We start from the raw sequence: 21,093 nt of genomic DNA, 5'->3' as shown, positions 1-21,093 counted from the left end.
TAGGTTCAAGAAATTCTAACCAAAGTGAAGAGAGCAGTAAGTAAATAGGGCCCTACCAAATTCACGGCCATGAAAAACACATCACGGACTGTGAAATCTGGTCTCCCCCTGTGAAATCTGGTCTTTTGTGGGCTTTTACTCTGTACTATACAGATTTCACAGGGGAGACCAGCATTTCTCAGACTGGGGGTTCTGACCCAAAAGGGCGTTGCGGGGGTGTGTGTGTGTCACAAAGTTATAAAGTATGGGGGTTGCAGTATTGCCACCCTTACTTCTCTGCTGCCTTCAGAGCCGGGCGGCTGGAGAGCGGCGGCTGCTGACTGGCAGCAGCAGCAGCGCAGAAGTAAGAGTGGCAATACCAGACCATGCCACCCTTACCTCTGCGCTGGTGCTGGAGGCGGCTCTGCCTTCAGAACGAGGCTCCAGCAGCAGCGCAGAAGTCAGGGTAGCAATACCGCAACCCCCCACAATAGCCATGCAACCCCCTCCTCCCATTCCTTTTTAGGGCCAGGAACCCTACAATTACAACACTGTGACATTTCAGATTTAAATAGTTCAAATCACGAAATGTTACAATTTTAAAAATCCTATGATTGTGAAATTGACCAAAATGGACCGTGACTTTGGTAGGGCCCTAAACATAAACTCTGGCAAATAGAATCTAAACAGGAATTTAGAAAATAAAAGAGGGAATTTAGAGCATAAAAAGACAAGCACAGAAAAACAAACAAGAAATTCCATTTCCTCGGCTCTTGCTTTCATGAAGTAGGTCTTCTGTGATGGCAGTCCTGGACCAGGCTGATTTCCACTGCTATGAACTTGTTCTCTCATCCTTCAGTTTTTCCAGCTTCCTAGCCAAGCACGCTTCTCCACCCTGACTGTCTTCCCACCTGAAACCTCAGCTACGTATTCGCCACTTCTAATTCTATCCTTAAGCCCTTCTCCCTTAACTTCCCTGTCTGCTCAAGATCATACTGATTTTCTCAAAGATGTATTGAGAAGGCGTGACGTTATCTGATTAAAATATGACCATGTAGATCATTGTTGCTACCACTCTCATATAATTGCAACAAATCTTATACAAGTAAGGTGTCAATAGAAAGGTTATTATTTGCTGAATATGATTATACTATTTAAAAAATGTACCATTTTTGTACTTGAAATTATGAATACTAACTATGTACCTGTATTTCAAATGTTTGCTCATGTAGTAACACCCACAAGGTATTTAGCCTGCACATCTTGAAGGAACTATTCAAATTGGATTGCCCATCAAAGAACACTTAACTCATATTGGAAGATGCCTATCTAAACTTAATGGACTTTCATGTGAACATTCTAACTGGAGTATGGGGGATGGCCTCTACTATGACAAAGCGAAGGATACATGGACTTGTGACTTGCCCATGTGACTCCAAACACCATCTTGCTACCTGTAACGTTCCACAGTGAGAACAATGGGTTTCCCTTCACTTGGGAGAAGCTACAAAAGGCCCTGGAAACATGTCCATTTTGTTTCTTTCCTGCTCAACTCTCTGGGCTATGATGAACTTGTATTAACGGGAGCATTCTAACCCAAGGACTGAGGACCTTCCCATGATTTGGAAGCAACCAGAGACTTAACAAGCCAGCAGCTTATTCCATCACTGCTACAAGCCTGATCCAAGAAGTTTGCAATTATTGTATGTATGTGATTCCTTTAACCAATTTTAACTCTCATCTTTCTTTCTTTCTTTCTTTCTTTCTTTCTTTCTTTCTTTCTTTCTTTCTTTCTTTCTTTCTTTCTTTCTTTCTTTCTTTCTATAAATAAACCTTTAGATATTAGATATTAAAGGACTGGCAACAGTGTGACTATTGGGTAAGATCTGAGTTATATATTGACCTAGGTATGTGGCCGCTCCTCTGGGATCAGAAGAACCCTTTTGTTTGATGAAATTGGTTTTAAATAACCACTCATCATTACGTCTAGTGTCTGGGTTTTGAATCCAGGACTGGAATACCTAAGGAGGCTGCATTTCTGACTTCTTGTTAGCCAGTGTGGTGAGACAGAAGTTTACTTTTGTTGCTGGTTTGGTATATGTCATGGAAGAATAACCACCAGTTTTGGGGTCTGTCTGCCCTTTTTTCCAGCAGCTTGTCCTGGATTTGGTATTCTCAGTCATGACCCACGGATGCATGGAGACAGAAGCTTTGAAATGGCTACCACTTTCCCTCTTTCATCACTCTCTCCTACTTCTCCTGTGTCACAGAAACCAAGGTTTGTCATCCACTTTCGTCCTCTTGCCCCACCTGCTTCAGTGACCCTATCCCACCCCATCTCCTGGCTTGACACCAGTTCTCATTTCCCCCCTCACCGTTCTCCACTTCTCCCTCTTTTCTGGGTGATTCCACTCTAAATACAAGCATTCTTCATTCCTCCTCCCCTTAAAAACCACTCACCCATGACACTGTTTCTCTCTCCAATTACCATTCTGTCTCCCTTCTTCTCTTTATCTCTAAGCTCATTGAAAGTGTTATCTATAACTACTATCTGGAATTTCTTTGCTCCAATTCCATCCTAGATTCTTTCCAATTTGGCCTCCACTTTCTATGCTTCACTGAAACTGCTGTCAGCAAAGTTTATAACATCCTTTTCATGGCCATTTTTTAGAACTAATATTTCACTCTCATCCTCCTTGACTGTCAGATGCCTTTGACACAGCTGTGCTTATCTGCAGATCTTGTTTTACTTCAACTTTGGTGACTCAGTCTTCTCATTTTCCTCTTACCTCTCTAATCACTCCTTCACTGTTCGATCTGGAAGATCCTTGATATTCCCCCCTCCAACCTTCAGTGGGGATCCTTCCTCTTCCCCCTCCACATCTTACATGCATGTGATTTTGTTTAAAAAGGAACACTTCAACTATCATCTTTATGTTGATGAATCACAAATCTACCTGTTTACTCTGGACCTGTATCCTTTCATTTAAAGTAAAATCTCTGCCTGTTTTTCTCTGTGGATCTTCAGCTGTCAGCATAAGGTCAACATGTTCCAAACTGAGCTTGCGATTATTTCCCTGCCAAGCCCTCCCCTTCATCTTTTCCTCAGTTACTGTGGAGAAAACCACCATCATAACATCACCATGCTACCTATCACTCAGACCCATAGTCTGGGCTTCAGCTTTGACTCAGTCACCTCTCTACGTTTACAAATCCAGGCTGTTTCTAAATCATGTTGCTTCTTACTACAGAACTTCTCTAAGATGTGGGCTTTCCTCTCTATCCACACATAAATAAACCTGTATTTAAATAAAAAGCCTGATTTAAGTAAATATTATTTATAAAAAATATTTATTTTATTTATGTAAAATTATTTACAAAAATCTGATCAAATTTTATCCACCCTGCTCATTGCCCAAAGTTAAGATTCACTGCTTGAGGATCTTCATCATTAGTTACACAGAAAGCTCAGCTGAGAGACTTGATGAAAGGTGCTGCTGAGTAATGTCTAACAAACTGAAAACCGTAGGTCAGATTCTCAGCTAGTGCAAACCGGCACAGCTCCACTGAAGCTTCCTATTTTAACAGTATATGGAAAAATAAATTTCCCATTTACACCCATTGACATCTATGAGACTTAAGCATGTTGGTAAATTTAAGCATGTGCTGGAGAGCTTTAATGAATAAAGGCCATAGGTAGGATATGCTCTTTTAGATTGAGATGTCTGTCATTTCTTTAGTTACTCTAGGCAGAGAAAATTTACCACCACTCTTTTGGCTGATTACTAAAAGCAGATTTTCAATAATAAATAATAAATCAGAGCTAAAATGAGAGAGAGAGAGAGAGAGAGAGAGAGAGAGAGAGAGACTATTCTAACTGCACTGAAAGATCAACAGCATAGTTTTTGTAATACAAACAGAAACATTGACCGTTCCCTCAGGCCTGCTCTCCACACTATTTCTGACCAAATACTTTTACCAGCAAATTGAATAAATATCTCGACAACACTGAAGAAATTAGGTAATTAGGCAGCTGTTCTGTCCATCAACATTTTTTAACAATCAATTAGAAAAGCCTACATAATTTCAAGAAACAAATAAGAGGACACAAATTATAGAAGTGTTCAGCATGATGTCAACATCCACACTGCTCTCAAGGTAAGAATATCTGACGTAATTATGTTTTTTATTTCGGTGTACTGCAGAATAATAATGCATAAAAGAAAAAACATAATGAAAACTCTTATGGTTAGCTATTTATTAAATGAGGGCATTTGGGGGGGGTTCAGATATTTTTTGCAACAGCAAAGTATTACACTACAATTGTAGGCCATCTGTGTACTGAAACATAACACTAGTCAGATGAACAATACTTTCCTCCTATCTGATCAACCCTCTGAAATGCTGACAATTACAAACACAAAACTTTTCATTTCACTGCATCATGAAATGTTCAATTCCTATAAGCCTAGGTCTTGCTGCTTGAACACATTCATTTCTTCTAGTATTAGATACCAAAACGTATGCTCACAATTTTCAAATATCTAATAATGTTAGCTCCTCCACTTTGACCACAAAGATTTGACATTTTTGCCTTTTCAGGTAATCTCAACATATTAATCACACATCTTAGAACTGCTGAGTTCTCCTCCATTCAATTCTCGTCAGCTTTGGTTCCTTGCCAGTTCTACAGGTTTATGATAAGCCATGCACTTTAAAGTTTCAAAGCTACCAATATCAACCTAAAGAGGCTGAAACGTGTGTATTTTCTGACATGGAAATAAAGGTAATTTGAACAGCAAAAGATCTACACATCCTTCAGATTGTTCCCTTAATCACTGCTTAGCCAAACAATACATATTTAATGCTCAGTATTTCCTGATAATCAGCTCCTCCATCTCCCTAATCATTTTCTTCCCTTCTCTAGAGTCTCTCCACTAGATCACCATTTTTCTTGCAATAAGGAAGCAGAAATTGACTATAATATACTAGACGCAGATGCCACAGACCTGTACAGAGTAGGGACTATAACTTCCCAGCTCCATGATGCAATGGTGTCTCAGCTTATGTAGCCCAAACTGCATTCTCTTTTTTTACCTTGCTATCCTTCAGTGAAAATTCATTTCCATCCTGCTGCCCAGTAGTACTCATAAGTGCTTTTTGGCACGACTGCTTTCACCCTTTCCTCGAACATCTGGTATCTGGATTGTTTTCACTTAGATATATTAGTTTTCAATTTCCCAATTTGATCATTTTATTATTTTCTGGCTGTTTTCTAATGTGTCTTGGCCCCTATATGTATTTTCTCTATCCTCAATAAAGTTGGCAACTCCTCCCAATTTAGAGTCATCTCCAGATTTAACATGCTGTTTACCTGCTCTTCTAGACCAGTGGTTTCAAACTTTTTTTCTGGCAACGCAGTTGAAGAAAACTATAGATGCCCATGACCCAACGGAGCTGGGGATGAGGGGTTTGGCATGTGGGAGGGGGCTCAGGGCAGAGGGATGGGGTGTGGGAGTGAGAGCTGCAGGGTAGTGCCAGGAATGAGGGGTTCAGGGTGTGGGAGGGGGCTCTGAGCTGGGGCAGGGAGTGGGGATGCAGGCTCTGGGCTGGGGATGAGGGGTTTGGGGTGCAGGAGGGGGCTCTGGGTTAGGGGGGCTCAGGGCTGGGGCAGGGGATTGGGGCACAGGGTTGGGGTACGGGCTTACCTCTGGCAGCTCCTGGTCAGCAGCACAGCCAGGGTGCAGACTCAGGCTTCCCACCTGTCCTGGCACCGTGGACCGCGCTGCACCCTGGAAGTGGCCAGCAGCAGGTCCGTCTCCTAGGCAGAGGCGTGCAAGCAGCTCTGTGCAGTTCTCACCCGCAGGTACAACCCCCCAAGTTCCCATTGGCCGGGCACTGGCCAATGGGAATGCGGAGCCAATGCTCGGTGTCGGGGCAGCACGTGGAACCCCATCACCCCCCTGCCTAGGAGCCGGACCTGTTGCTGGCCACTTCAAGGGTGCAATGCGGTGTCAGAACACGTAGGGACTACTAATTTTCACTGGCCGGCCGCCAGGTACCCTGGGTGCTGAGCAAGGCGACCCAGTGCCTTGCAATCCACGATCCAGTACTGGGTCACAACCCAATGTTTGAAAATTACTGGTCTAGACTATAAGTGAAAAAGTTAAATAAAGCATGACATAATACCAACACCTTCAATACCCCACTAGACATCTCCCAACATCTCAGTAAAATATAATGGGCCCTGATGTAACTCCTTTGATTTCATGGAGTTTTAAAATTAAATTCAAAACATGTAAATATGATAATAGGCTGTAAACAAACTCAAAAGTGAAGAAATGCAATAGAGCTCAGATCAAAAGTCCACTGAAAGACTCTGACTTCAGAGGGCTTTGGATTTGCTCTTTTGTGAGGTACTAACAGTAATAGTAACTTGCCCACTTTACCCAGATGTGGCAACTACTAGTTAAGGTGTTAAGGATTCAAGTGAGCATTATACCACACCACCAAGTCAGGGTGTTGTGGACTTGCACTGCAACGAAGAGCTATGGAAGAGATTGTGTGTCAACCTGTTTTAACACGGCACAACAAACTCCCTTCTCTGTTGCTGAGCAGCTATATTGATCAGTGTGGGGACAGGGTGATTCAATTCCCCAGCAAAGGCTAAGAGACCACTTGTGTCCCCCATACATATTTCTAAATTCTGACATGCTAACAAAGCTAGTACTACACTATAAAAGTACAGAAAATAATGGACTGAGAGGGGAGATAATGAAGTTTGATATTTTCAAGAACAGTATACATTTCTAAATTCTGGTCAAGGAGATTACAATTCCTGAGTCCCAGCAAACTACTGGCCACTTCCACCCAGCCCCCAGGAAAACCCTTTCAGCACAATATACCTGCATCCAGCAGCCACAATCATCAGCATTATGAGGGGAAGAGATATCCTGTGCTTGTAGCATACCAACCTGGTCTCTCAGCTAAGACTGCTCTTGGAGAGCAATTAGGGAGACAAGGTGGGTGAGGTCATATCTTTTATTGGACCAGCTTCAGTTGGTGAGAGAGACAAGTTTACACAGAGGTCTTTGGGAAGAAGCTTGCCTCTCTCACCAACCGAAGTTGGTCCAATAAAAGATATGACCTCACCCACCTTGCATCCCTAATATTCTGGGACCAACACAGCTACAACAATATTGCACATAACAACAGGCAGACCATTCAAGCTTCTTCCTAACACAATAAGCACCACTAAAAAGGAAAGCTAAAATGTGTTCATAAAACCTGTCCTTTGGAACTGTTGGTATCTATCATTATATAGTTTTTAAAGACTTAATTTCATCTGTCCTGAAGGAACTTCAATATTGTTCAATGAATTGACCCTGCTGGACCTAGAGGAAATAAGTTGAACTTTTAGTGTCCAGGACTGTAGACTCTCTTTTAGCTTTCTCATTGATAGCTCAATAAAGTTACCTTTGCAGCTACCAAATGTTACTGGACTACTTTTAGTATGCTCAATACTTAGGATATCCTATTAGTTATTTTGTTAAAAATATTTATTTTACACATATTTTCGAAGGCAATTGTAAACTTCTTGTAACTGCTATAGTAGATGATTGCAAAGTCCATTTATACCATATATATTTCAAGATTTCTTTGGTATTGTGTGTTGAAATTTTGTCTTTTAGTCAAATAGTCAAAATAAGGAACTCCTGTATTAACCTTATTTTCCCTCGTATTTTAACCTCTCCTTGACAACCACTATTCAACACCTTTCACTCTGAGCATTTGTTGCAGCTGAAAGTGATTTTCTTCTTTGGTAAAAGTTGTTTTCAGGTAGTCAAACAATCTAGAGCAATAAATCCTGACTTCAACTCACAATCCAGGCTTTGCAGCAGAACAAGAGACAAAACAATTGTTCCAAGATTCCCTTAACACCAACCACCACTAAACTAGAACTTGAACTGTATTATACACCATGCACTTAAGATCAACAAAATCAACAATGTGGCATTTTTTCTTTCTAATTGAATAAAATGATTCCACACTGGTAGATCATTAGTGGAGAGATCACATAATGAAACAAACAGCATTAACACCAGAAATATTCTTTGAAATGTTTAAAAAATGAGCAGCAGATGTAGTCTGGGAAACTGCCTAAACATATTAAAGAAAAATGTATAGATTTCTCACCTGTGGTAAATGTAATTGGAGACCCTCGCTGGGAATGGGCTGGCGAGATGGTGTCTGGTCCAGCTGCATGTTAAATAAGGATGCAAGAGCTGACTGAGCAGCCCGAGCCTTTGCAAGCTTTTTGTTCCTTCCTGATCCTTCAAAAGTTTGACCATCCACTGCCACTGCCATCACAAAGTTCTTAGCATGGCTTTCTCCACTTTCTGAGAGAAACTCATACTTCAACCCTGGCCGCAGCTCATTCAGAATCATCACAGGGTTCTTTCCACTGGTGGATGGATATGGTGATGGTGTGGGAAGAGGGGACTGGATAAGAGTACCGGCCACAGTGGATGAGGACAGACTGTAGTCTATACTGGAGCTATAAGATCCATCTCCATTGGACCCCAAATAAAAGGAATTGTCAGTCTGAACTGGTGTTTCAAATCCATTGAAAAGTGTGTCTGGGAAGTCTGCTTGGTCAGATGTAAAATCTGTGTTTACAGAGAGTGTTCTCCCCATCGCTAGGTGTGCTTCAGATGCATTTGGAAACTGAACAAAAGATCTCAAAGCCTTTTCAGCAGCATGAAGTTTTGCCTTCTTTTTTGTAGGGCCAGATCCCTCAAACACCTGTCCATTAACTTCAACTGCCATCACAAAAATAGGGGCATGAACTGGTCCTGTTTGGGATAGAAGCTTGTACTGTAAACCAGGTTTAATTTCATTCAGTTGCATCAGAGCATTCTTTGGCAAAACAGGCCCTGGTGTTTTCTTCCTCTTCTTAGGGCGGAACTTGGAGTGTCCATTGCTGCCCTCCTCCAATGGGCGTTTTCTGCTGCTGCTACCACCACCATTGGAGAGTTGAGACCCCTCCCTGGTATTTTGCACACTGCCATCCTTAGGTGGAACGTTGTCCATGTTGCGGTTTTCTTTAACATCAGTGCTGCTTGAACCTGTGGTGCCCAGAAAGAGTAACTTACAATGCCTTCGTTGCAGGATCTTGTAAATGCAAAATTTATAGATTCCTTTATCTATCTTTGTAACTGGAAGTGATGTGTGCTTATAGGTTTATGTCTTTGCAGGACAAACAAAAAACCATAATTTTAATAACCCAAGAAGTATCAGGTGCAGGTCTGAGTTACAAATTATGCATTTGACATTTTTATTAATACTGGGATTAAAAATTTGCACCATTTTTATTTTGCACTCAGATTACTTTTGAGACAAAAGGTCTATTTTTAAATTACTTTTGTTCTGAAAAATGTTCTAAACCCAGAAAGATTATTTATAATTTTAATCAACATTTTTGATACTTATATTTCAAAATCCTTCCATTAATAACTAATAAACGGAACATTTAAGATGAGTACTAGTGAGATATAAGTTTTCATATTAATTCAGACCACTTCACTTTTATTTAAGCTCATGTTGTGGCTCAAGTATGGCATCTTACATGATTTTTATTTATTTTAAAAAGAGAAGTTATATAAAATCTGAGTAATTTAATTAATTTAATAAAAATAACAAGCTCCTTTTGTAGGTTCACTGGTTTAAGAGTGCATAAATATTGTATATACCTTTTTCTTTTCATTTGCTTGAAACAACCCTACTTATATATCACCTATATAGATATTTAACTGTGTCCATTTTAACAATATTGCTCATTTAAATGACTAACTTCTGGTAACTGGGCACTTATCTAGAATCATTTAAATGTTCACCCGAGAAGACTCCAACAAGAAACTAGAGCTTTTCACCCAACCACTCTGACTTGTTAACAGCCTGAACCAACTCCTACTGAAGCCAGTCAGACTCTTTCTTTCTTTTGACTTCAAAGGTAGTTAGATTAGACTGTAAACATGCACTGCAGAGTGGAATGAGCCAAACTCAGTGCCCATATTTATTCTTCTGATATCAATCCTCAAAACTTGGAAGTAAAGTCTGTAATAGACATACGTCATCTCTCCTCAGAATTCTGTTAAAAAAATCATGCTTAAATTATGTTGTTCCAGAAGAATAATATATATGGTTTTTGTACTATCATCTAGCAAGAAATTTTATATTTCTAATAGTCCTTTACACACAACTTTATAATTCTTTGCAAAGGGAAAGCAATTGCTTTTATTTTAGACAGAGTTCCTATTCCAAACATCCCCCTTAAGACACAGCAATCCTTTATTAAGATAGTATTAGAAAGCAAGAAGATTTGTAATACATGTTCAGGTTAAACCTGACAAATTAATCATGTTGTACACTGATAATTATTCATGGAACTGATTTGTTTATATAAAAACAAATTAAATTATTAAATTACTTTAACATAATATTTTTGAAATTACGAACTTGAGTGCTGATATCATACTATGAGTTAGTTCTAAGAATTGTTCCTGCTGCAGCTTTTAAATCCTAATTTTTGTTAGGTGAAGAAACTGCTGCAAATAAAGAGTTTGAATTTATACTAGTCTATGTAAATTAAAATGCAATTTTAGTAGTTTAAGAGTTTCCAGCCTTTCAGTTTTAAAGATTTCAAATATCTAGCAATATAATACACCCACAATGATAACAGATTATACAAATTAATCCAGAATTTAAACAAAACAAAGTGGAAATTTTCTTGCACTTTGATGGATTTCACACTTTTGCTTAATTTTCCCAAATACTGGTGCACACACACCACTTCACCCAGTTTACAAAGCTGATGGAATGGTTACTAAATTTTCATTTATAACATCCTCCAGCAAAAGCTCGATAGGTTACTCCTTTCGGTGCTCGAAAAGAATAAAAGATCAAAAGAAAGAGCCAAAGTAGAAACATACACGTTGTTAACAAACAGGTATTGGACAATAAAAATTGGTACAATATTGGCAAATAGAAGTAAAATAAATCTTCTTGGGGAACACTCATATTCCCAAATTACTAATAGTTTGATCATTAGAAACATGCTCTGGCAATTCATTTTATCAGAAAAGGATTTCTGAAGTTGAACCTCAAATGGTATTGTACACAGTATATATACTAGTGGATTATAATAGTCAACACAACATGTTAATTCATGAAGTTTTGTTTCTTTTATAATACTGTAGTACTGCGTTGAGGGAATTTAAGTAACATAATTTAATAAAACTACTTAACAAACAGCGAATGTGGCATCAGAAGTTCACTATGAAATGGTATAATTTGTAAACTAAAGGGAAATTATTAGATATAAAATACCAATCATGGCCTCCATCTATAAATTTCTTTTCATTAAGGGTTCTAAACCAGTAACAATAAGACCAACGCCTCAAGGAAGTTGTGAAGGAGAATGCGGATCTAACTGTCTTTAATATTATAGTAGAACCTCAGAGTTACAGACACCTCAGGCTCCAGGGAGGGGGATCCAAGCTTCTACCCCGAGGAAGCACCAGAGCTCAGGGCCTTAAACCTGGGGGGAGTGCTGGGGCTTCAACCCTGTGGCTCTGCTCCTGGCTTTTGACCTGCTTGGGGGCTCCCCAAGGCTCTGCTCCTGGTCTCAGCTGGGGTGTGTGTGTGCCAGGGCTTGGGGCTTTAGCTATGGGGGAATCGCTGAGGCTGAAACTGACACTCCCCTCTAGCTAGAGCCCTGGCGCCTCCCGGGGGCTGAAGCTGGGAACAGAGCCGCGGGGCTGAAACCCCGAGCCTCGGTGCCCCCCTGGGGATGAAGCCCTGAGCCCCGGTTCACTCCACAGGTCAGAAGCCCTGAGCCCTGGTGCTCCCGAGGCTAAGAAACCCTGAGCCTCTCCACCCCCACCTGGAGCCCTGACCCACACCTCCATCCTGCGGCTGCAGACCTAACCCCCCACCCCCACCCCCAAGGCAGAAGCCCTGAGTCCCAGGGCTAAAGCCCCGAGGCCGTACAGTAGTTGCTGGTTTTAATTTGTCTCCCCGCTGCCTGGTTTATTACTTCCGGTTCCACAGGGTGTCTGGCTGACCTGTAAGTCCGTAACTCTGGCGTTTGAATCTTTGAGATTCTACTGTAATTGAATCTGGAAACAAAACCTTTTATATTTAAGTGTTAATATTTATTTAAAGATTATGGATCAGATTTTGAAAAGAGCTCAACTGCCATTTAGACCACTATATGAAGTGGTGAGCATTTCAAAAGCGCTCAGCCCACAGCTGCTCCTGATGTCCTAAATAGGAGCTTTTGAAAAGTTGATCACTTCATAAAGGTGCCCAAACGGCAGCTGAGATCCTCTGCAAATCTAGCTTATAAATTAACTCATTTGAATGTGAAACTAGTACTAAAACACGATGAAAAGAAATTGGTTTATAACCTGACATTAGATCTTGTGCTGCTGCTGTCACAGTTTTCAACAAAATATCCATTAGAACCAGCAGCATGCTCAGAAATATCAATATCCACAACTTTATTGGCAAGTAAAATTCTTAGCTGACAGACTGCAAGAAAGGGTTCACTATCTGAACTGTGAAAACACTGCACGGAGCAAAATGGATACAACTTCTTCAAATCAGCTTTTGTGTCGAGCAGGTGAATAGATGTCTACTTGAACCTCTCCTTGGTGAAGATACACACTCTTCCAGTGGTCACTTAACCGCTACGGTCAAGACTTTCAAAAAGTTAGACTCTAAACACGTATTTAAGCATCTATCTGATTTTCAAAAGTGCTGCACACCTCGCAGCTCCCATTATGGTCAATGAGAGCTGTTCTGTGCGTAGCACTTTTGCAAACTCGTCAAAGTATGGATTTAGATGTCTGACTGCAGGATCCAACTTTTGGAAACCTTGGCCCCAGATAACTTGAGAGTGAGTCGTTTCTCAGACAAGCTAATTTGTTTTATGTACACTAAAAAATATTCCAGGGTGAACAGGAGATTTCAGCCATTTTTGCAGTATCTGAGTTGGCAAAAATCAAGTCTGATAGGATCAGCCATTGACGTTGTCAGCAGAAGAAGAAACAAGTTTTGCCACTGAAATGTTCTTTCCCTGGAGCTTTACTACGTATAAGGCACCAGAATAAAGAAGGAAGGCGTGCTACAAAGAAAACAGTTACCTCTTTGAAGAGAGGAGGCATCTGTTATAAGTGTGCTTGTTTATTTTTGAGAGTTTCCTGGTCAAAGACATGGTTAACAAATACATGCAGGTAAGGTGGGCCATCGGGGCAGTCCCCTCATCTGATGAGAAAGAATGATCTCTGTTCACAGAATCTCAGGGTTGGAAGGGACCTCGGGAGATCATCTAGTCCAACTCCCTGCTCAAAGCAGGACCAATCCCCAATTTTTGCCCCAGATCCCTAAATGGCCCCCTCAAGGATTGAACTCACAACCCTGGGTTTAGCAGTTCAAAGCTCAAACCACTGAGCTATCCCTCTCATGCCTAAATTTCACCCACTTGGTTAAGGCACAGCTGCAAAAATGTTGGCATCCTCTTTATTGCTGTTCTCATTAACTTTCTTGCGGAACTCTTAGCAAGGGCAACTTCCCTTGCAACAGGCATGTTGAGACCAATTACACATGGGTGAGCACTCTCTGGATGAGTTTTGTGGGAAGAAACTTGAAAAAACAGAAAGAGATCAGTACAGCCACAAAGGGATTCATCAACCTGAATGGTTCAAATTCAGGGTGTGCTGCAAGACCCGTCTCTTCTCTCTCAGACACAATCTGATGGGTAGGTCTGGGCAATGGGATGGATTTTGTGGGGAGAAGGGATTTTGAGGGGAGGTCAAATAATTTTTTATATTTTGATACTGTTGCAGGGTTATCTGGTTTTATACTGAGGTAACCGATGGGTCTTTTTATTATTATGAACATTTTTAAAAGATTGCCAAGGACACTCAGAGCATTGGATGGACTTAATGTGGAGCAGTAAAAAATTCAACTCAATAAATAAATTATAACTCTTTCCACTGCTTCTGTTGCGCTGCACTGGGCAACACAGCATGGGGAGTAGGTGGCCAGCCCTCTGTGGAGAAAGAAGTGGTTAGGGACTATTTAGAAAAGCTGGACGTGCACAAGTCCATGCGGCCAGATGCGTTGCATCCGAGAGTGCTAAAGGAGTTGGCGACTGTGATTGCAGAGCCATTGGCCATAGTCTTTGAAAACTCGTGGCGATCGGGGGAAGTCCCGGACGACTGGAAAAAGGCTAATGTAGTGCCCATCTTTAAAAAAGGGAAGGAGGAGGATCCTGGGAACTACAGGTCAGTCAGCCTCACCTCAGTCCCCGGAAAAATCATGGAACAGGTCCTCAAGGAATCAATCCTGAAGCACTTAGAGGAGAGGAAAGTGATCAGGAACAGTCAGCATGGATTCACCAAGAGAAGGTCATGCCTGACTAATCTAATCGCCTTCTATGACAAGATTACTGGTTCTGTGGATGAAGGGAAAGCAGTGGATGTATTGTTTCTTGACTTTAGCAAAGCTTTCGACACGGTCTCCCACAGTATTCTTGTCAGCAAGTTAAAGAAGTATGGGATGGATGAATGCACTATAAGGTGGATAGAAAATTGGCTAGATTGTCGGGCTCAGTGGGTAGTGTTCAATGGCTCCATGTCTAGATGGCAAGCCGGTATCAAGTGGAGTGCCCCAAGGGTTTGTCCTGGGGCTGGTTTTGTTCAATATCTTCATAAATGATCTGGAGGATGGTGTGGATTGCACTCTCAGCAAATTTGTGGATGATACTAAACTAGGAGGAGTGGTAGATACGGTGGCAGGTAGGGATAGGATACAGAGGGACCTAGACAAATTAGAGGATTGGGCCAAAAGAAATCTGATGAGGTTCAACAAGGATAAGTGCAGGGTCCTGCACTTAGGACGGAAGAATCCAATGCACCACTACAGACTAGGGACCGAATGGCTCGGCAGCAGTTCTGCAGAAAAGGACCTAGGGGTGACAGTGGACGAGAAGCTGGATATGAGTCAACAGTGTGCCCTTGTTGCCAAGAAGGCCAATAGCATTTTGGGATGTATAAGTAGGGGCATAGCCAGCAGATTGAGGGACATGATCGTTCCCCTCTATTCGACATTGGTGAGGCCTCATCTGGAGTACTGTGTCCAGTTTTGGGTCCCACACTACAAGAAGGATGTGGAAAAATTGGAGAGAGTCCAGAGAAGGGCAACAAAAATGATTAGGGGTCTGGAACACATGACTTATGAGGAGAGGCTGAGGGAACTGGGATTGTTTAGTCTACAGAAGAGAAGAATGATGGGGGATTTGATAGCTGCTTTCAACTACCTGAGAAGTGCTTCCAAAGAAGATGGATCTAGACTATTCTCAGTGGTAGAAGATGACAGGACAAGGAGTAATGGTCTCAAGTTGCAGTGGGGGAGGTTTAGGTTGGATATTAGGAAAAACTTTTTCACTAGGAGGGTTGTGAAACACTGGAATGCGTTACCTAGGGAGGTGGTAGAATCTCCTTCCTTAGAAGTTTTTAAGGTCAGGCTTGACAAAGCCCTGGCTGGGATGATTTAATTGGGGATTGGTCCTGCTTTGAGCAGGGGGTTGGACTAGATGACCTCCTGAGGTCCCTTCCAACCCTGATATTCTATGATTCTATGATTCTGTGTTGTTATACCACCTTCTCCACACCTTCAATGCATAAAAGACAAAAAGGCATTATACCCACTTTCACCTGAAATCCCAACAAGTGTTTTTTCAATTTTTTCCCTATTTTAGGAAAAAAATATAACCATTGTGTTCAAATTTTGCACAACCAATTTTATGTGAGTTTTAGTCTCTGCAGGTAAAATAAAGATTATAGTTGGAGGCTATGATATTGCATATGTCCACCTTCCTCTCCTGTCAAGATTTCCCTAAAAAGTAGTTCCACAAAAAATATAAGCTTTAATAGCTAACTTCTGATACTACAAGCTGCAGCTCCATGTGATTTAAAAGTGCAGAAAGATAGCGAATATTAATATTTGTAGAATTCAACGATAGATGGGCTGATTTTTTCATAATTTAAAAGGTTATATTATCAAATTTATTTAGAAGAATTTTACCCTTAATAAAATCCCTTCCCCACGCACGCACACACTAAGGAGACATACAAATGCACAAAGACTCCTCTGTATCATACATGACATCATCATCCAACTGTAACTGGCTGTATTTAGTTTCCCTTAGACATCCCTTGATTATACCATATACTTCATGCATCGTCCTTGGTGCAGTGACATTTTTATATGACAAGATGAAAAGCTTATTGCATTTAACTGATTTCTCATTTTAATTAAAAAAGTTGTAGACATATTAAATATTTTGAATAAGGAAATTTACAGGACATCAATATAAAAAAATAACATTTTCCTCAAACTCTACAGGGCCATTTTTATTTGTATTCAGGCATACTCAGTTAGAACTTGCCTATTTAATTATGTAGTATTTTCTTTAATTCACTTGAATTATCAAAATTACATCTCTGACTTCTTTTAGTCCTTATTATGGGAGTGTCTTTTGGAAATTGTTGATCTTGTTCTCAACATAGCCTCCAGAGCACAGGCTAGGCTTAAAAAAAATAAATAAAAAGACAAACCCAATATGAATGTGTCATGGCCTCCCTAGTTGCAAGGTAATAGTAAGGGATAAGGGTTCAGGAATATTTATCTCTACTTACTGAAACTATTTTCCAGGAAAGTTCACAAACTTCAATTCAGCACTATGGGATTCTAGTAGTTCCTACATCAGTTGAAAGGCAAAGGCATTGCTGCCATTTCCTATTTGTGCTGTTTGAATGAATTTTGGCTAATTCATCATTTTGTTGTTTTTAAATGTCTAGTTGATTCAGTTGTCTTCTCTACATTAAAATCTTCTGAATATGCAAGAAAATTTATTTAACTGGCAGCAAACACAGGCCAACCCAAGCTAGTATTTTAATTAAAGAAACACAGCCCAGAAGAATAAATTTTAATAAAATGAAGTCATTTTACAACAGCCCAGCTTCTTGATTTCCCAATAAAAAAGCACTGTAACGTCCCATGTAAAATTGTATCTTTCCCATACAAGGCCTTGCTGTACTGTTAGGATGTCAGGATGTCTTTATCAAAGAAAGGGTATGATATATGTTAGCTTTACAATTCAGGGACAGAATAAACAAATGCTCATGTTTAAACAGCATCGAACAATTTACAGTAAAGCATAGGAGATTTTCATGCACAGTACTTTAAGAGCAACACATATACACTACTTCATTATCATTTACAAAAAATAAGGATGGTTAAAAGACCAAATACCTTTAAAATGAGATAACTGCATAATAATGTGGTGGCAGTATTTCTTCCTGTAGGTAATTAGGGCTCAACCCTGCAGGAGGCTGAGTACTTTCACACCAATTCAACAATGCATTTAGAAATGTGCTTAACTTTAAGCCCTTGCGGAGTTCCATTGAAGCCAAGGGGCTACTCATATCTAAAGCTACACATTTGCTTAAATGCTTTGCTAAATCTGAGCCAGAGCAAGACTAAACCGTTAATGAGAACAATCTGTTACTCTAAATAGCTGGGGACCAGAGCACTGTACAATTTTCTTCCTTTTCTTTCCTCCATTACTTGATTTCTCTCCTTATACATTCCCTCTTTCTTGTTTCACAAACCCTTATATTTGATCTACTTTATCCTCCCTCCCTCCATTCTCCTGTACCCCATGTCCTCACAATTCCTATCCCTTTCCCAGGTTTCCCAAACTCTCTTTCTTGCCCAATTTACCTAGTTTCCCCTCCCCCAGGTACACCCCAAAAGTAATAATGATCTCTGTTCCCTTCAAATCTCATTCCATCTATCATAGAATATCAGGGTTGAAAGGGACCTCAGGCGGTCATCTAATCCAACCCGCTGCTCAAAGCAGGACCAACACCAACTAAATCATCCCAGCCAGGGCTTTGTCAAGCCTGACCTTAAAAACTTCTAAGGAAGGAGATTCCACCACCTCCCTAGGTAACACATTCCAGTGTTTCACCACCCTCCTAGTGAAAAAGTTTTTCCTAATATCCAACCTAGACCTCCCCCACTGCAACTTGAGACCATTACTCCTCGTTCTGTCATCTGCTACCACTGAGACCAGCCGAGCTCCATCCTCTTTGGAACCCCCTTTCAGGTAGTTGAAAGCAGCTATCAAATCCCCCCTCGTTCTTCTCTTCCGCAGACTAAACAATCCCAGTTCCCTCAGCCTCTCCTCATAATTCATGTGTTCCAGTCCCCTAATCATTTTTGTTGCCCTCCGCTGGACTCTTTCCAATTTTTCCACATCCTTCTTGTAGTGTGGGGCCCAAAACTGGACACAGTACTCCAGATGAGGCCTCACCAAAGTTAAATAGAGGGGAACGATCACGTCCCTCGATCTGTTGGCAATGCCCCACCTTACGCAGCCCAAAATGCCATTGGCCTTCTTGGCAACAAGATACTGTTGACTCATGTCCAGCTTCTCGTCCACTGTAACCCCTAGGTCCTTTTCTGCAGAACTGCTGTCGAGCCATTCGGTCCCTAGTCTGTAGCGGTGCATGGGATTCTTCCGTCCTAAGTGCAGGACTCTGCACTTGTCCTTGTTGAACCTCATCGGATTTCTTTTGGCCCAATCCTCTAATTTGTCTAGGTCCCTCTGTATCCTATCCCTACCCTACCCCAGCGTATCTATCTCTCCTCCCAGTTTAGTGTCATCTATTTCCTGTTGATTGACTGGCCGCTACAGGCACACTCCTGGCGCACAAAGGCTCTGATCTTTAGGGCAGATAAGATCTCTGTTCAGCCTGTAATCTAGCTGGAAGATTGTAAGAGGCAGGAGCTCCTCTCTTACACTAACCCAGACCTCATATGAGTTTAGGATAGTCCTGTAATCTCTACTTCCAGTTCTTCTGCAGGGTGGCATTTGGGGATATTAGGTAGAAAGTACATAGAGCTAGGGGTGTTGGGACATCTAGTTTTTTGTAGGAGACAGTATGCTACACAGGGTACGTGCGTGCGTGTTGTATCAATAGAGTATATCACTCCGTATTTCTTCAGTGCAAACCATAGATGTATTAATTAATCATCATTACTTCACTGCAGGTTCAAAGTAGGAGAAAACAGGCTAAGAGGGAGCATGCTGTTTTGAAATACAAATATCTTTGACGATTAGTGATCATGGTATGAAGATATCAGTCACGTGAAGGGTAACTGGATTATGTGTTAATCAGAATGTATTTGAAAGCTTTCCCAGTATGGAAATTCTTTTTTAATGAACACAAGTATAAAGTGAACTATACACACACAGAAATTTCCTCTCATTGTATTCATATCGTTTCTGTATGCCCACCCAGCTGCAAGGAAAATGGCTCTTGCAGAAAGGACTATATTGTTTATTATGTAAATATACATATCTTACTCATATTTTCTTCATCATCTATATCCATAGTGAAATACTTTTGCTGGTTTCTTGACTGGCGTAGACGGCTTCTATCTGAAAAATAGAGAGTGGGTGTTTTAAGCTTATATTACGTAAAATGAAAGAGCCCACATGATGAAGGCCTGGGACTAGGAGTCAGGAGATCGGGGTTGTTTCCACAGCTCTCCCACAATCATGTGCAATCAGGAACAACTCTGTGTGTCTTTCTCCCACAGAAGGGTAATGTTATTTCTCGAGCTCAAAAATATGGAGATGCTAAGAACCCATTAATGTTTATAAGCATTTTTACATTTTCAGATGGCAGACTGTCTAGAAGGGCATACTGTTTTTAATCTGTTGTACTTTCCCTGGTTCATATACTTACAAGATATAAACTATGCACTCTCACTGGAAAATGTGGTCATTTCCTTGTCTATTGCACCAACAGACTATTTTAAGGAATGTGACCAGTTAAAAGGTCACACGTGACAGCACCTCTGGAACTGGTTCAGTGGAGAGATGCTTCCCCTCCAGCAAGCCAGAGGAAAAAGGACAAAGTCAAAATACTGGCAACTTGATGTTGCAGGTAACATCAAGAAAATCCAGGCAAATCATATGCAGGGTAGAGCAAGTACTACTACTTAAAAGGACAGTTCCTGGAAAGAGGGGGTTTGTGGTAAAGACTGGGTTTGGTTAGACATTTGTATACATAAAGCCAGCCTTTGCTCCAACATCCTTCTAGAAGCTGTGCTGCTGAATAGCGATGGTGAAGACCATATCCGCAGGAGAGAGAAACAGATGGTGCTGTCTCTTCCCTACATGTGGACTGCCTGAATATCTTGGGTGTTACTTGCAATACCTGAGGTTATGTTACAAGAATAATGGTCTGGATTTTCAGAAGTGCTGAGCACCCATTCACTTTAACGGGAGCAATGGATGCTCGGTGTCTTTGAAAATCAGGGAAGTCTATAGACATCACATTACAACAAGAGACAAGACCATTATAATCTTACTACTTTGCACCTTTACAGCGTGTGGTATCTTCTCTATGCTTTCCAGACATTTAATTATGCTAAAAAATCAGCACAAGACTCCTTCCTCAGCACATTTCCCACACAGCTGGGCCCAGGCAGGCAGAGGAGGGGGTGGGCTGCCGCCACCTCCCCAGCCGGGCTCTCTCGCAGAGACCCTGAGGGGAGTCAGCTGGCATGAGAAGTGTCTCTGTACCACTCCCTCAGCTTCCCGCCCAGGCCCGGCTGCCGGGGGGAGGGGCTGAGCAAGTTGGAAGTGCTGGGGGTGGGGGGAGGCGTAGCAGCAGCAGGACAGAGCACCCCTCCCCCGCCAGCAGGCCGAGCATGTGGCCCATCTGCGACTGCTAGTAGCAAATATCTCAAATGGCTGAAGATCGGACACTGGATGGGAAGGGGTCTCAGTTACTACAGTGAATTCTTTCCCTGGTGACTAGTTCAGGGTCTAACGGATTACCGTATTTGGGGTTGGGAAGGAATTTCCCTCCAGGTCAGATTGGCAGAGACCCTATTTTTGTTTTGACTTCCTCTGCTGCATGGGGCATGGGTCACTTGCTGGTTTGGAATGGAGTAAATGGTGAA

General features: G+C 41.3%; 1 protein-coding gene across 6 annotated transcripts in view; it reads right to left on the bottom strand.

The window, feature by feature from the left end:
* Window positions 1-21,093, bottom strand: part of ADARB1 (adenosine deaminase RNA specific B1) — a 244,668-nt gene that overhangs the window by 64,265 nt on the left and 159,310 nt on the right. For 5 of the 6 annotated variants that reach the window (XM_048868933.2, XM_048868928.2, XM_048868931.2 and 2 more), the window contains 2 exons: window positions 19,484-19,558; window positions 8,176-9,107 (listed from right to left, as the gene is read on the bottom strand). In XM_048868933.2, coding sequence (XP_048724890.1) covers window positions 8,176-9,107; window positions 19,484-19,511 — 960 coding nt within the window. In that variant the 5' untranslated portion in view covers window positions 19,512-19,558. The remainder of the gene's footprint in view (window positions 1-8,175; window positions 9,108-19,483; window positions 19,559-21,093) is intronic. The other variant, XM_048868932.2, reaches the window with a different exon arrangement.

This window comes from Caretta caretta, chromosome 11 (genome assembly GCF_965140235.1).
Source record: "Caretta caretta isolate rCarCar2 chromosome 11, rCarCar1.hap1, whole genome shotgun sequence".
NCBI lineage: Eukaryota > Metazoa > Chordata > Testudines > Cheloniidae > Caretta > Caretta caretta.
Note: the sequence above shows the minus strand (reverse complement) of the source record. Positions and strands in the feature narration are given on the sequence as shown.